Raw genomic sequence first — 18,016 nt, 5'->3', positions numbered from 1 at the left:
TGGTCTTTCATAGTGAAAGAGTCAAAATCACTATGTCTAAGGGAGACCAGTCAACTTTGCTGAAATATAAAAAGCATGCCTTTGTGTTTTTTGACACTGACGGAATTATGTATCAGGAATTCACCACACAGGAAGAAGCTTTGAATCAATATTTTTACAAAGATGTTCTGTAGTATAAAAGAAATGTTCAGAAAATATGTTCCAAGAAATGGTACACTTGGAGATTAGTTTTTACTTTCAGGGCAATGCTTCTAATCAGTCTTCTTTGACTGTACGGTTATTTCTTACCACAAATTTATATTGAAGTGGGAGAATATCAACCAGTAGTTATACTTTAAAAAAAGCTCATTACCAGTAGGTAATGAGCTTTTACAGTTGCAGAGACTCATCATGTGTACAGCAGTATTGATACACCACTATACATTGTCATGATTTGTCAGCATACTATTGTATGGATTGCCTTGTACATGATGTTATGTACTGTTTTTTTAGCTTTACAGTTAAGTTATTGTGTAATGCAATACATATTCATTGTTGAACACATTTGCACATTTTGTAATTACTTTATGGATGTTAAAATGCATTATAGGTAGGCATTTCCAGATTGTCTGCTATATGTAAAGCCGAATAAATTGATAGCATGCCTCCTCATTAGTTACTAAATAAAAAAGACCTTGGGGCAAATATGCATTCTGATAGGAAGTACTTTGGCCAAAGCACATGTGCTACTAGGACAGTTCATGAGATTTTTATCAATTATACCAGCAGAGATAAGGAGGGGATATCCCATTGTATAATGCAATGGTTAGGTAATAAAGTACTCACATGTTGCATACTTTATGCAGATCTGGAAGCTTCATTTTATTGAACAATGTGGATCTGTTGGAACAAGTGTGGAGAAGAGCAACCAGATTGGTGAGGGAACAGAAGGGCACTCAACAAGAAAGACAGTTTCTGAAAATTACAGCTTCTGGAAACTAAGCACCTCTAAAGAGGTCTGATTGAAGTGTTTATGGCTTTGGATGGCTTGAGTATGCAAAATGCTGATGTCATCCTTACTCTTGCTCAGACAATACTCATGAGATGGCATTAATTTAAATTAGTAGTAGAAATAATGGCAAAGGACGCAATAAAAGCAAGCTTGTATAGCATCAGCCCAAAAAAAAAAACACGGTTCACCCATCCATACCCTGTAAGAATTTTGCTAATTCTACCTTGAATTTATTCAACCCATCCACTTCCACACCAACAGATGAAAGCCTGTTCCAACAATCAATCCTCCTCAGCTGAAAACAAAATTCTGCATATCTATTCTGCAACCATCCTTTCTCAACTTTAATTTATGCCCCCTCATATGTGTGGTTTCAGCAAGTGAAAGAATGACATTAACATTCAGCTTACTCAATCCATTCAAGGCTTTAAACACCTCTATCAAATCTCCCTGCAGGTGCATAGTCTTGAGATGCTGAAATTTGCAGAATTGAAGCTTTTCTAGATAAGAGCACCCCATTGTTCACTTTACCAGTCTGGTTGCCCATCTCTCCATCCATTCCAGCAGATCTAAATCCTTCCTAAAGTGAAGCCTCCACATCTGTATACAATACTCAAGATGTGGCCTAACCATGGTATACAAAGGGATAATCATCTCCTTATCCCTGATAGAAAGAAGTTTTCTGCATATCATTGATGAAGCCCTGTGAGCTGTCCTAGCAGCATGTCTGCACTGTCAGAGAATTTCATTTCTGACTGCACAATGACCCCTAGGTCTTCATTCACCACTATGCTGACTTTAGTACCACACAGTTGATAAGTTACTTTGGGGTTACTGCTACCCATATGCAGTACCTTGCATTTATCAATGTTAAATTTCAACTGCCATTTCTCAGCCCATTGACTCAATTTTCCTAGATCTTGTTGCAGTAGCTAACCTTGATGACTGTCATTAACCACCTTGCCAACCTCTGTATCATCTGTGAACTTAGACATTAAGTCTGATACCTTCATCATTATCATTGATATTGATGAAAGTGTATTGATATATCAATAAATACTGAAAAGAACAGTGGACCCAGTGCTGAACCCTTGGGAACTCCACTAATAACATTAGTTGAGCAGTGCCCATTGATAACTAATCTGTCTTCTTCCACTTAACCATTCATTTATCCATAGAAGTTACTTACCCTTAATACATTGTTCCAGTTTGTGCAGCAGTCTTTTATGTGCAACAGTATCAAAAACCTTCCTGAAATCCAAGTATATGATGTCAGAATTATTTTTTTGCATCCAGGTCCTTGGTCACTGTATCATAATAACCTGTCCGATTTGTTAGACAAGACTGCTCCTTAACAAATGCATGTAGTGATGATTATACTGTAGTGATTGCAGTATAATTGCATGGCTATCCAGATGGTCCTGCATTACTTCTTTAACCAGTGATTCCATTATTTTCCCATAAACTAATGTTAAGCTAACAAGTCTAATTATTCACGTCTCCTTTTGATCCCCCTTTATGGATTTGGGATACATTTGCACATCTCCAGTCCATAAGAACATCCCCTGAATCTAAGGATGCTGTCAAAATTACAGCTAACGGTTTGCTTACCCCCTTTTCTGCCTCTCTTAATATAATTGGATAGATTCCATCCACCCCAGGTGCCTCTTTTTATGTCCATCTTTAGCAATTTCTCCTCTACTATCCTTTCAGTTATCTCAGTCATTTAGCTTCTTGTTAGAGTTTGATAAACTTCTGACCTCCCCTTCCCAAAAGACTTCCTCTTGTGTGAATGTAGATAAAAAATACCTATTCAGTTTGTATGCAACCTGAGCAGGGTCATCAAGAGCTAACCCATAAATATCATGTGGCCCAACATAATTCAACCCCTTCCTTCAGCTGTTAAAATAAGCAAAGAAGTTTTTCTTTGCAATCTTTGCCAGAGACATCTCATAATGTCTTAGCTTGCCTAACCTCCTTTGTGACTTGATTATAGACTAATTTATATCTACCATAGGCTTCTGTATCACCTGATAATTTTTATGCATTCCATGCACTTTTCTTCTCTCCCACGTGCCTCAGTAGTTCATCTGACGTTCATTTTGGTTTAAACCTTGAATAGTATTTCTTTGTTGGTATGAAAAGGCTAATAACTTCTTTGATTAGTTTCCCCGAATACTTCCCATTTAGAATTTGCTGTTGGCAATGTTGTCAGTTGGTCCCACTGCACAGGGTTTAAAAACCAATTGTAGTTACCCTTACAAAAGTAAAAGACTTTCCCTTTAACCTTGACATCAGTTTTGTCTTTTGTTAAATTCCACATTAGTACATTGCGATTGCTGCCAACCAGTGGGTCTTTTACCTGCAGATTCTTAATGCACAAAGAATCACTGCTGATAACCAGATGAAGAGTATTGCTTCCTCTTGTTGCCTCTCTAACATGCTGCTGCTGCTGCTGCTGCTGCTGTAGAAAACAGTCATCCAAAAAATCTATAGAATTCTTGCTTGTGTGTGAGTGATCAACCCACAAATTCCAGTCAACATCTGGAAAGTTAAAATCCCCCATTTTAACTTTCCAGACGTTGATCTGCTGGCCCACCCTTTCTCCATATAGCTGTTATAGACAAGACATATCATCTACTATCATTAATCAATTTATTGATTGATGACTTTTATTGATGATTTGTTGGTTGTGACTCATCACAGTTGTTAAGCTTATAGCACACTCTTACTCTCAGCTTTGTTTTCCCATGTTTATATCACACCAAACTGACTCAGCATTGCACTCATCACCCATGTCAACTGGATGCACTGCCTTAGATTTAATATGCTTCTTAACTAAGAGCATAATCCCCTACACCTCTTCTTTCCTTTCTGACTACATTGTACTCCTTATATTCAAATTCATCATCACATATGTCCGAGTGACATCATGGTTCTGTTATTCCTACAATCTCTGCATTTGATGACTTAATCAATGCTTCAAATTCATCAAATTTATTTATAATGCTCCTGGCATTAGCGTACGTGCATGTATATATGCACATGTTCTTACCCATCCTAACACAGCCTATGTATTTATTTATTCCATGATGAAATGCAACAGGGTCTGAAGTCTGTCACCTTGTTTTCCAGGCTGCTGCCTGTACCAGTAGTAGCAGTGCTAGAATCACTTTTGCCTCTGCCTGTCACTCTAGTTAAGCTATTAGGTTGTGTATCCTCCTAAGCTAGCAGTTTTCCAACCCACCTATCACTGCCTCCATAACATCAGCAAATATTCTTACCCTCCTTCTATTGAAGTACAGCAGGCCCTCATTATAACGCGGTTCGCTTTACGCTGATTTGCTGTAACGCTGTTTTTATATTATAAACCCATATCTGTCTGTAACGCTCTTTTACCAGTGTTCAGATTGCATTTTTGGCATATTTAACGAAAACATTTCATCTGATAGATTCAATAGCTTGAAAATGAGTAGCAAAACAGCATTAAAATGTTTCCCACACCGACTTGAGAAATTTTCCCACGCTCAGTGAAATTTTCTCACACACTAATTTAATTGCAGTACAGTGGCTTGTTACGTAGTTCCGAGATCAACATTTTAAAAAATGATCAGGTATATTGCTTGTAATATTTGCTTTATATACATTTATCCGAAGTCTAGTCATCACTCAGTACAGTATTAGACGTGCGTAACGGACAGTTTACTTGAACATTGTATCATAATTAATGCAACCAACACAGTTATTTTCAAAGAGTTAATAATGGCCGATAAGAATGAAAGAGCAACACCGTCTGGGCACAGTACGAAGACTATAAAGGTAAGAAAAAGACTGAATTTGAAAATTAAATTAGACGTTTTGAAGTGAATCGATTCCGGTCAATGACAAGCAGATGTGTGCCATAATTGAGGACTTGCAAGTTTAACTGTAAGAACAATTATAAAAAAATAAAGAATTAATTTTAGCAGCGGGAAAGATAGCTGTTCCACTGCAAGCAACTAGGGCTAGGCCAACTATTAGGATTGAAATGGAAAGACGTTAACTAATTTTATTGAAGATAATATCCAATGCAGAATTCAGTTAAGTTAAATATTACAAAAAAAAAAAAAAATGACCGAGAGAGATTAGCCAATATGATGATCTGAAGAAAACTCACCTTAAAAAAAAAAAAAATGTGGAACTATTTAAAACTGGTATGGGCTGGTTGAATAGATTTAAAATCTAGGGAGAAGCTGCAAGTGCAGATCAAGGAACTGAAACTTTCAAAAAAGAACTTAAAATTATTGAAGAGGGGTATTGTGTGTTATACTTCTCAACAAGTTTTTAACATAGATGAAGCAGAACTTATTTGGAAACAAATGCCTAAAAGAAGTTTCATATTGAAAGAAGTAAAAAACATGCCAGGTTTCAAAGCGGCAAAGGATCGTTGACTTTATTGCTGGGTGGTAACACTGTGGGGATTTTAAATTAAATCCCCTCTTAGTTTACCAGGAAGAGAGCCAAAGTGTAACCCAAAATCAACACATTTTTCATGATTAAATTCATGATTTTAATTGGAAAAATTAAGTTTAATTTTGATACGTAAGTAGTTACAGCATAATTATATACGAATGTAATGCACAATATTTTGTGTGTACAAATATTTCAATATTAAATATTTTGACCGACATTTGTGCATTTATTATTGATTAGGAAATATCCTATGGCACTGACCGCAACTCATAAATACATGAATTTATTTTACCTTATGGGAATGCGGCACTCTCTTAGCATAGATTCACTTAGTGCTCTATTTTTCTGGAATGAATTATCAGTGTTAAGTTGGGGTCACCTGTATATGTCATCCCTGTAAAAACAGTCTCTCCTATTAAGAAGCACAGATCACACTGAGAAAAATTCTGTAATGAGCCTTGCACAATCTCTCCAGAGCAAAATTGATTGACAAAGCTCTCAACATATACTCCCTCCTATCATATGTGAGCAGAATTGCAGACACTTTCAAATTCAATTCTAATTTGCAACTTTTTCCTAACATTGCCCTGTATTTAGTAGGTAAGCCCTCAGATCTCCTATTCTTAATATCATTAGTGTCAACATATACAGCAGTTATCTCCTTTTATGCTCTTGAAAGGTATCTGCTATACAACATCATCTATTTTTGCCCCTGGCTTCCCTGGCAATAGAATCCCTGACAGTAGCTATCTTCTATGGGAACAGGACCGATTCATTCTGCCTTGTAGATTTCTGGATGGTTGCAGGATGTAAGTGCAGAAATTTCCTTTCACACAGTAGATGATTGATTTTGGAACAAACTTCCTTCTGTGGAGGTGTTGTGGAAATGGGTAGTTTGAATAAATTTAAGGAAGAACTATACAAATTATTAGAGGGGATAGTGGAGGATATAAGTGATTTTTTTTTTTTTCTTTTTTTTGCTGGTTCTGTATAAGCTTACCTTGCATCATTTTTCACTATTAATACTAAGATCTGCTGCACACAATTAATTAACAATACATTGGGGGCAGAAGAGGAACAAACAACGGTCACTACCCATTTCTCTCAACTAGGTGGGCCATAAACTGTGTTCTCATAACGCAGAAATTTTGTTTCTGATTGCTGACGTTGATCACACATTTTCAGTTTGTGGGCTACCATGAATCCCTGGATGTATATGCTTCCTTTTCCTCAGTCTGCACATGTGATTGAGCATAAATTCATATTGAGGAAAGATGGTTGCAAGATAGATGTGCAGAATTTTGGCATGCAGGTAGTTGATTTTTGGAACAAACTTCCATTTGGTGTAGCACAGGTGGATAATTTGAATAAATTCAAGGAAAAACTAGATAAAATATTAAGAGTAGATGAACAGGTGAAATGAGAAGTGTTTTTTTTTTTTTTTTTGCTGATGCTGTATAAGCCTATAAGCTTGCTTTCTTATATTCCTAAATAACTGTTGTGGTTTATAAGATAAATGGACGGTATATTGGTATTTAGTATTAATGGCAAATGATGCAAGGAATAAGCTTATATAGTATCTGCAAAAAAAAAAAAAAAAACTGCCACTACTATGTTAATTTATATACTATTTCCATACATTTATTTAAAATACCATTTCCACTATAATACCAAATGAAAGTTTGTTCCAACAATCAGTTACACTCTTGCTGAAAGCAAATTTTCACTTATATATCTGGCAGCAATTCTTTTTTTCAGATTAAATGTATATCTACATATATATCATGTGAAAAAGAGTAAGAATGCTATTAGCATTTAGTTCAGTCAATCCATATCCTTGATTAATCTTGTTGCTCTTCACTGCACCCATTCCAACAGTTCCACATCCTTCCGAAAATGTGGCTTCTAGACTTTTATTTGGTAATTATGATGCATGAATTTGCATTGCCTTATACAATGGGATATTGTCCATGCTGGGAAAATTCTTGTATATATCATTGACAGAATCCTATGAGGTTAGCAGCTCATGACATTCTTCAGTGATTTACAGGAATTTTCCTAGTATGTCTGAACTGCTCATATTGGACTGTACTGCTATTTTGATTTTTTTGTTCTCCATCACTTTCAGAATGGTACACCCAAATGGAACACTATTCTGGGATTAGTGCTGTAATGTGCAATATTAAATTACTAATATTGTAATACTAATCAATATTAAACTTCAATTGCTATTCAATCAATATTAAACTTCAATTGAATTCACTTCTCAGCCCATCTGCCTAATAATTTATCTAGGTCTTACTGTAGTAGCATACACTGATTCCTGTCATTAACCCCCACCAATCTTTGCATTACCACAAAACTTTGATATTAAAAATGATATGCATCATTAATAAATATGGAAAGCGGTAAGGGACCCAACACTGAACCCTGATGGACTGCACTAATAACATTAATCCTCAAAGAGCAGTGAATATTAATAACCACTCTCTATCTCCTGCCCTTTATTCATAGTAGTAACCTGCCCCTAATGTTATGATGTTCCTATTTGTATAGCACTCTTTAATGAGGAAAATTATCAAAAGCTTTACTGAAATTAAGTATGTGATGTCACAATTATTTTTTGCATCCAGTTCCATTATGACATCATCATAGTATCTAATCAGATTGGTCAGACAAGATCTTTCCTTAACAAATCTGTTCTGTGATTTCTGTGTAACAGCATTACTTCTTTCACCACTTACTCCATTATTTTGCCTTGAAGAGAGAAGTCAAGCTTACTAGTCTGTTTACTCCTTTCACTCTTTGATCCTCATTTGTGAATAGAAGAGACAGTTGCATATCTTTGATCTCTAGGGACCTACCCTGAATCCAAGGATGTTCTCATAATTATGGCCAAGAGTTTGCTTACCTCTTTTGCTGCTTCTTTTAACACAGGGTTGGGCAAAAACAACTAACCATTTTAAAAATGAAATGACTACTCTGCAAATTGGAAAACACATTTATTGTTATTGCATTTTAATAATGCACAATGTTTATACATTAAAGCATTTATGTTACACTGTACAGTTTGAAAATGATATCCCTTAAATGGCCACCAGCACTGTGAACACAATCCCTTACTTGTATTCTCATATTCCATTGCTGTGTGAAATGTTTCTGTTTATATTCTTTCACTTTCATCACAAATGTAGACTTTTGATTTTAAGAAACTCCAAAAAAGAAATCAAAAACAGATGAGTCTGGTGATGGCCAATTCATGTTACCAAAATGAGACATAACATGAACCTTTCCTTTCAAGTGTCCATGGAAAGTCCTGTGGTATGGGACATAGAACCATCTTGTTGAAACCAGACATTACATAAGTTGATTCTTTTGGTGAAGTTCCTCCCTTACAAATTCTTGAACCATGTTTACATATAAAACTAAAGTTACTGTGACATCTGAACCATTAGCATTTTCATAAAAATATGGACTGATGATGCCAAAAGCAGATAACCCATACCAAATGGTAATTTTTTTTGGCTGTGACGTGGTGGTTCATATAGAAGATGTGAATTGTAAGCTGCCAATATGTAAAATTTAGTTTATTTACATACCCACTCAAATGGAAGTGGGCCTTGTCACTCATGATTAAATGATTGATTAAGTCTGGATCATTCACCTTTTGTAGGAATGTATTGTAGAAATCCAAACGTGCTAATCATGAACAAGTAATTGTTGAACCATTTGCATTTTATACAGATGGAACTTTAAATCAATATGCAGTATATGGTATAGACTTCATTCTGCTAAAAGATGTTTGAGGATTGCATTATAACATTGCTCAGATTCTTTCAATTTTTTGTGGAGTATGTGCCATGCACATCCAACACAAAGCTTTCATATCTGTTACAGATGCTGTTCTAAATTTGTAAATCCAATGTATTATGGTCTTTCAACTTGGAACGCTGCTATTTCTTCTGATGTGAAGTAGCAACTAAATTCATGTTGAGGGCTCAAAACAGAGTCACCTGATTTAAGAAGTGTTTTTACAGCAAATGCATGATATTGATTCATCCACCACTCCGTTTTTGATGTGAAAACATCTATGGCAGCACTAGAGTAATATCGATTGGTAATTAAATTTACTTACGGTAGCGGAAATGATGCAATTGATGTCACTTCCTATTAGGTGGCTGTGAAATTTTAAATGACATGAATGATGTCACTTACTAAATGGCACTAACAATGCTAACTCAGTCACTAAAATTGATTTGGTAGAGTAAGTAGTTGATTCGGTAGAGTGAGTTCATACTAAGGTATGGATATGCCACTTCCTAAATGATATAGACTCCTTCATTAACGTTGATTCGGTAGAGTAAGCAGCGGGTAGTAATATTATGCAAGAATAAAAGCAGAATATTATGCAAGAAAGCAAGTAGTAATATTATGCTAAAATAAAATGCAGACTTTAATAAAATCTGCTTCTCAAAATTTTGATCAACATCAACCTTCTAAGTAGCATAAGTAAGTTTCGATTAAATATTCAAAAATTTAAACGGTTTTACTCTAGTGCTGTCATTGATGTTTTATTTTATGTGAACAGGCTGCTTTTTTTTTTTTCTGAATGCTGTAGTGTACTCTACTTGGGAAAACAAATCACAATGCCCCACTACAACCGGTACAAAATGACACCACTTTTAAAATAGGCAGTTGTTTTTCCTTAACTCTGTATAACTGAATAGATTCTGTCAACCCCAGGGCCTTCTTTACTTTCAGCTTCAATAATATCTCTTCCACCTTATCCTCAGTTATCACAAAATCATTTAGCTCCTAGTTATAACTTGGTATATGTCCCCAGGAAGGCCTCCATAGCCAAGTGGTCAGGAGCAGGATGCTGTAACACACATCCTGCATTCATGTTGAGTGCTCAAAACAGAGTCACCTGATTTAAGAAGGTTCAAGCCCCTGACTACTAAATACGGTCGATCTGCCAACCCACACTGGATCAGTGTGGCACATTATGGTCCATTTCCTTCAACATAAATTGTTGTGGAGACTTCCATCCTGCAATGGATTGATAATGGCTGCACTTTTATATGTCCCCATCTTGCATGTTCCAGTACAAGCACTGCAAGGATCAGTTTTGTCTGAACTTGCGCTGCTCTTAAGTTGTCAAGCTGTTTAACCTGCTCCCTTCCCAAAAAAAAAAAAAATTTGCAGTTTTCCAATTAAAACTGCTTCAATAGCATCAGCAAATATTCTTATGCCCCTTCTATTTAAGTGTATCCCATCTCTGTAGAAAAGAGTCTCTCCTGTTAATAAACACAGATCCTGCTGAGAAAAATACTATCTCATGAGCCTTGCACACAGAGTCTAATTTGTTGATAAGGTTCTGATCATGTACTCTTCCTGTCATATCTAGGCAAAATTCCATATATTTTCAAATTTAAGTAAGTCCTCAATTCGTTTATTCTTGGTATCATTAGTACCAACAAGTATAAAATATCACCTTTTACGCCCTTAAAAGAAGATGGCTGTTGTACTACATAATTAACTTTTGCCGTCTGGCTGACTTACTCTGCTCATATTAACCTGTACTTTTTGCACAGTATATTTCCTTTTTCTTCACAATAGAGTAACCAACTAAAGCTGCTTCCTGTGAGACTAGTTCTATCCACCTTTGGTGATTCTGCTTTGTTGTTTGATGCCTGACATAGCTGAGAGGCCAGGAGTGCGAGTGCAGTAGCACACACACTCTTTGAATGGACTGGGGTTCAAATCCATGACTGTGAAATGCGATTAATGTTTGTATTGATTGATTTATTGTAAACTCCACTGACCTGGTGGTCGTTCCGGATTATAAATAAGAACGTATATGAGTATAGGTTCCAGAGTTGTACAGCTGAGTGTTTGATGGGTCCTTTGTTTTAATTCCTTCAAGGCATCAAAACAAATCAACCTGTTTCTTTAAGCTTTCATAATTGCACATCAAAGTGTTCAATTTTCACTTAAATTGCCCACACCCTTTGCATTTGTAAATTTGCGAAGGCATCCTCTTTTGGTGAATACTGTGTCCCACTACAGATGGCTGTACATTGTTTCATGAGATTTCCTTTGTTCTGTTATAAAATGTTTAGTACCAATCCCCCCATTTTCCCAGATATAAACCACAGCAGTTATTTTTGCATGTGTAGATTAAAAAAAAAAGTTTTATTTTTATTTTGTTATTTATTAATTTTAGTTCATGTAATCTTTAAATATTAATTTAGATATTAACATCCCTTTAATATATTGCAGCCTCAAAAGATGTGAACAAGGTAGCTCTCAAAGTGTTAGGTGTTAAGAATTTCCCACCTATCTCCCACTTCCCAAATCAATTCATGTATATAAGTAGCCATAGTTTGTGATTAATTATTTTCATATAATTCTCTATACAGTCTTGTGTTGTCTTTTCAAACATGACCATGATGATTTTGCAACAGTCATCCACATTATACTTCAGTTTATGTTTATGATCTATATCTGGTGAGTATGGGCTTGGCACACCCAGGGTCTTGAGCTGGATATCATCATTTTTCTTTTTCTTGGTGATTCCCTTCTACACTCTCTCTCTCTCTCTCGGGGTAATTCAGAAATTTTTTTTTTTTTTTTTTTTTGGCTGGTGCAGCGTGAACCTCAGGCTTCCTTGCACCATATGGCTAATAATAATAATTCTTCTTCTGGTATATAACTGGAAGAGAAGACTGGATGAAACAAAATATTTAGATGTTTTCAGGATGCCTTACATACAAAAACACTTTGTGTAAATGGAGTTATTTATCAAACCCAAATGGTTGAGTGATTGTTCACCAGTCTTTAATTTTTTGGTTTAAAATGACTTTATTAGCCCTTTCCTTAGTTGAGTTTAGGACAGGTATGCCATCTAGAATGAGTTTTTTCAAAGAATTTGAAATTGTATGTACAATTCAAAAAAACTGTTTATATGAATGCTTTTAAATATTACTCTTTTACTGTTTTTGCTTTATAGCTGAACACTAGAGTGAAACTATTGTCAAAAATAAAATTGATGAAAAATTACTAATATTTTTAAAAAGCATGAAAAACTTTCACTGTCATGTTCTTTAAAAAAGAGAACATAATTTTAAAAAAATTAAAATTCATTATTCCTGTTATTGTTTGTTTGTTTTCCATTGCAATTATAGCCTCTATATTTATATATATATATTCATGATTTGATTCATGTTCATCAACTTCATCTGAATCCTAGAGAAATTCTTCAGTTTCATCTTGTTTTAACTCCACATTGTTTCGAATCGTGCTTCAAGGTTGCCCCCTCCTATACTGATTTTTAAAACTATCTTAAATACAAAAAAGGCTGTTATTACTTAAACACAATTAATAGATGGCAGCACCCCCATCTAGAGGTTCAAGACATCCAATATATATATATATATATATATATATATATATATACAGACATAATTTGTTCATACTGCTTTGAAACAACCTTTAAAATGCATATAATTTGGGAAAATACTGACAAAATGGAAGAGAAGACTGAACTAGTTTGCTCCAGTTGTTCAAGGAATATTTGGATGTAATTAGCATGTGAATTGCTTTGCTTTTTTTTTTTTTTTTTTTGTTGTTACTTAGTAAAAAAGAAGTTACGAAAACTGAAATTCTGTTCAAATACATGTTTCAGTACATATGTGCATTTATATGATTTCTGTTCTTTTTCGAGGCAGAAATTAGATACAGGCAGTTCTCTCTTTACAAGTTCCCGGGTTTGCGAGTTTTTTTGTTTTTTTTTCCCCAAGTATCAACAAAATTGAAAATATGAACATTAATTGCAAAAAATTAATGTTAAACATTCATAAATACTGCATTTCAAACAACGCACGTAGCTATACAATATAGTGTATCCCGCTTTACAATATTAATCTGTTACCACCGTATCATGAAAATATCGTAATTTAAACCCGATAACACATTGTTTTTTGGTAATTCATTCCACGACCTCAGAAGTTCAAATTTTGGCTATATAACTCCCTAAAAGGTTGTCTTTATAGTGTAAATTGTATTAGTTATCAATTCAAATCAAATGCACTACACTTTCATCGTTATCGTATGTTATAATATTTTTCTAAAGCACATTTCTGTAAGTCATGACCATAAAACAAAACAATTTGCATCTTCTGGTTTATTGGCCTTTTACTTACTGCAAGCAATTATAAACGGGTGCATTTGCATTTGCAAAAATTTGCATTTGCAAAAATTATTGCATTTGCAAAAATACCTATAGCTGGAATTGTGGTTTTTTACGTTATTATGGTGAAATGTATTTGCCCTTTACTGAAATCTTCAATCGTATAAAAAACTTAAATAAATTTTCAGAATCTTCTCTTCATTCCTTTTTTTTAAGCTTCGTAAACTTGTTACTCATCCCAAATCATGTTAGTTGCAGTTTGTGCGTTCTTAAAAAATGCTTATGCATGCTATTGAAATTTATAAAGAAAAGAGAAGAATATCTTGGAAATAAACGTCTCTTGAAGCATTTCTGAATAAGATGACTCCTTGTGCAACAAACCAACGAGTGCAAAGCCAATAATGAGTGATCAACGAGTCTGCATTTAGTCGATGATGATGAAGAATAAACCTTCTTTAACATTTGTAAGTCATAAATAATTTCTCTATTATTATAATTTGCTTGATTTTACAGGCTACGTTTTCATTTCTTTGGATAAATCAATTCATTGGTTAAACATAAACTAATCACCTAACCAATTTCATTGTTATAATGTAACCCCTATTTTTAACATTATGTCTATGAGAAATAAATTCCCGCTTTACGAGTTTTCGCTTTACGTCACACGCTAGGAACGAATTAACTCGTCAAGTCGAGAACTACCTGTATTTATGAATCCAACTCGTATAATTACTTTTGGATACCACCCAGGCTTGAGTTTGCACATTACATTAAATGAAGAAAAAATACACATTACATTGAATGAAATGTGTATACAGAAATTTAGGAATCATTTAACTAGTGGAATGTGGCCTCTCTTATCTGAAGTACTAATATGAGTTAAAATTTGTCACTGCATTTGAAGTGTATTTAGCTATCATCATCCCTTTTTGACTTCATATTAGGAACACTCCTTAAAATTTTATTCATTAAATCCAATAAAGGTATTCGTAAATCTTTTGAGAAGCAATTCCCTTCCCTCCCCCAAAGAAATGTAAATATTTTGATAGTGGTAAAGTCCTTGATGCTTATAGAGAGTAATAGTAATTCTCATTTATAAAACAGTTGAGTATAAAATTAATGTTTCATTTATTAAAATTCTTAAGTTAACATTCAGTTTCTACTAATTGAAGAATTCATAAATATGAATACCCCGAAGTTTATTACATTAGTAGATAAAAGCATGTTACAAATTTAAACTCTTGTGTGCTTGGTAAATCTTAGCAATATGTAATAAATCAGAAAGTAATAAATAGTATTGATAATGCTAAATAGTCATATATAATTTAATTTGAGTAATGAAGGCTTATCTTTTTTCCACCTATATATAATTTTATTTAATTAAATTAAATTTTGAAATTATCATTGACAGCAAGCTCATGCTGTTCGTCCAGGACTTGGTTTTCCAGATCAGTTGATGTATTCTCAAGCTACTCCACAGGGATGGTATGGGCAGCAACCACCTGTACAACAGCCGCAGTACTATGCCCCACAGCAGCCATTACCAACAGGTAGATATATAATATAAATTTTTTATATTGTTATTTAAAATAATAATTGGTATGGTTTATACACCTTCTTCTTCTTCTGCACTTCCCACACCATTATGCCTCCACCAGCATCCTGCATTGTTTACACTTTGCAGGATGGTTCCATGGACTCATACTGTTTATGCCATATTCTGATCCTCCCATTAGGGTGAAACAGCAGGAACCGGGATTTGTCAGACCAGAAAAGAGTCCATTCACAGATGAATACACTGCAGCCATGAAGGGATATGCTTGGTTGGAAACCATTTCCAGATAATCTGTGGCACAATTGTTGCTCCACTGGTATCAGGGTTCCAGTGTCCACCATGAAATCACTCACCAGACCATTATGTAGCTGGCACTGGCCTGCATTGTTGATGCTTTTGTATGAAAAGAACACCTTGTTGTGGTTCTTTTTGACATAGAAAAAGCTCTTGACATAGCTTTTAAATATGGTATAAGGGAAAACCTGTACAATCTGGGATTATGCTGACATCTGCCACAGTTCATCAGAAACTTCCTTCATCACCATTCATTTCTATTTAGAGTTCATAACCACTTATCTTATAATTTTATCCAGGAAGAAGGGGTCCCATAATGTTCAGTGCTAAATGCCACCCTATTTATCATAATAATAAATAAAATAACACAGGACCTACCACAAACAATATCCACTATCCTGTATAATGATGACTTTAGTATCTCCTGCCATTTCCCTAATATGCAAATGGTGAAAAGGCAGTTGTAAGATGCCATCAACAAAATTGTTTAAATAGTCACAAAATAATAATCTTTGCCTCTCGTCCCAAAATACTATTTGGATACAACCTACATCCAGACCCATTACTTCAACTAGAAAATCAAATCATCCTAGTTGTTCCTAGTGTCTGCTTTCTTAGTGTGGTATTTGGCCAAAAACTTACCTTCCTTGAACATGTCAAAGCACTTCAGATTACTTGTCTTAAAAAGCTAACGTTTTAAGAGTGCTGTTGGCTACAATGTGGGGTGCCAACCATTATACACTACTGCATTTGTACCATGCATTGATACAGTTGCACCTAGACTACAGCTCTGCTGGACCATGCACTTTATATTGGCTTGATTCTGTCCACCACAGTGCTCTTTGTCTTTCACTAGGAGCATGTAATACACTGCTAGTTCAGAGCTTGCAAGTACAGGGTTGTTAAAATTAAAAGTACAGAAGACCCCTGCTTAACGCTGATAATTTGTTCCGGAAAAACAGAGCACTAAGTGATTCCACTCTAAGCGAGTGGCATTCCCATAAGGTAACATATGTATTTGTGAGTTGCAGTCAGTGCCATAGGATATTTTCTAATCAATAATAAACAGTAGTGAAATGATGCACAAATATCAGTAAAAATATTTAATATTCAAATATTTGTACACATAAAATACATATATAATTATTTGGTAACTACTTATGTATCAAAATTAAACTTAAAATTCCAATTAAAATCATGAATTTAATTGATCAAAATTGATTTAATTTAATTGATGAATTTAATCATGAAAAATGTGTCGATTTTGGGTTGTACTTTGGCCCTCTTCCTGGTAAACTAAAAGGGGTTTTAATTTTAAATCCCCTGCACCGTTACCACCTAACAATAAAGTCGACCGATCCTTCGCCACTTTGAAACTTTGCATGTTTTTTCTTCTTTCAGTATGAAACTTCTTTTAGACATTTGTTTCCAAAAAAGTCCTGCTTCATCTATGTTAAAAACTTGTTGAGGAAGTATAACACACAATATTCCTCTCAATAATTTTAACAAGTTCTTTTTTGAAAGTTTCTGCTCCTTGATCTGCACTTGCGGCTTCTCCCTGGATTTTAAATCTATTCAACCAGCCCTTACTAGTTTTAAATAGTTCCACATTTTTTTTTTTTAGGTGAGTTTTTAACTTAACTGAATTCTGCATTGGATATTATCTTCAATAAAATTAGTTAGTGTCTCCATTTCAATCCTAATAGTCAGCCTAGCCCTAGTTGCTTGCAGTGGAACAGCTGTCATTCCTGCTACTAAAATTAATTCTTTATTTTTTATAATTGTTCTTACAGTTAAACCTGCCAGTCCTAAATTATGTCACACATCCGCTTGTCGTTGACTGGAATCAATTCGCTTCAAAACATGTAATTTAATTTTCAAATTCAGTCTTTTTCTTACATTTATAGTCTTCATACTGCGTCCAGACGTTGTTGCTTTTTCATTCATATCCGCCATTATTAACTCTTCGAAAATGTAACTGCGATGGTCGCATTAATTATGATACAATGTTCGAGTAAACTGTCCGTTACGCACGATGTCTAATGCTGTGCTGAGTGATGACCAGACTTCGGATAAATGCATATAATGCATATAAATATTACAAGCAATAGACTTGATCATTTTTTAAAATGTTGATCTCAGAACTATGTAACAATTCACTGTACTGCAATTAAATTAACGTGCGAGAAAATTTCACTGAGCATGGGAAACTTTTTAATGCTGTTTGCTATTCATTTTCGAGCTATCGACTCCATCAAATGAAATGATTTCGTTGAATATGCCAAAAATGCAATCTGTAAAAGAATGTTTTAGTGATTTTTGACAGCATTATAGTCAGATACTGGTTATAATATAAGAACAGCATTATAACGAGGGCCTAATTCCCTATGTAGAGCTCTGGAGTGAGTTCTAAAGCCCGTACTGAAGATAAATTTGGACAACAGGTACAATAAAGAATGCGCTCGCCATTTATTGGGAAAAAAAAACATAGTTACAAAATATGTCACTATATGGCACTGTGGTAATACAAAGC

The 18,016-nt window shown here is 34.6% G+C and overlaps 1 protein-coding gene across 4 annotated transcripts in view; it reads left to right on the top strand.

The window, feature by feature from the left end:
* The window catches only part of LOC150091098 (mediator of RNA polymerase II transcription subunit 12-like protein), an 825,386-nt gene that overhangs the window by 741,515 nt on the left and 65,855 nt on the right, over nucleotides 1-18,016 (top strand). For all 4 annotated transcript variants that reach the window (XM_090374287.1, XM_090374270.1, XM_090374279.1 and 1 more), the window contains one exon: nucleotides 15,046-15,184. In XM_090374287.1, the coding sequence (XP_090230413.1) occupies nucleotides 15,046-15,184 (139 nt within the window). The remainder of the gene's footprint in view (nucleotides 1-15,045; nucleotides 15,185-18,016) is intronic.

This window comes from Mastigoproctus giganteus, chromosome 1, assembly GCF_048544385.1.
Source record: "Mastigoproctus giganteus isolate SK-2022 chromosome 1, ASM4854438v1, whole genome shotgun sequence".
Lineage (NCBI taxonomy): Eukaryota > Metazoa > Arthropoda > Arachnida > Uropygi > Thelyphonidae > Mastigoproctus > Mastigoproctus giganteus.
The sequence above is the reverse complement of the archived record's forward strand: the minus strand, read 5'-3'. Positions and strand labels throughout refer to the sequence as shown.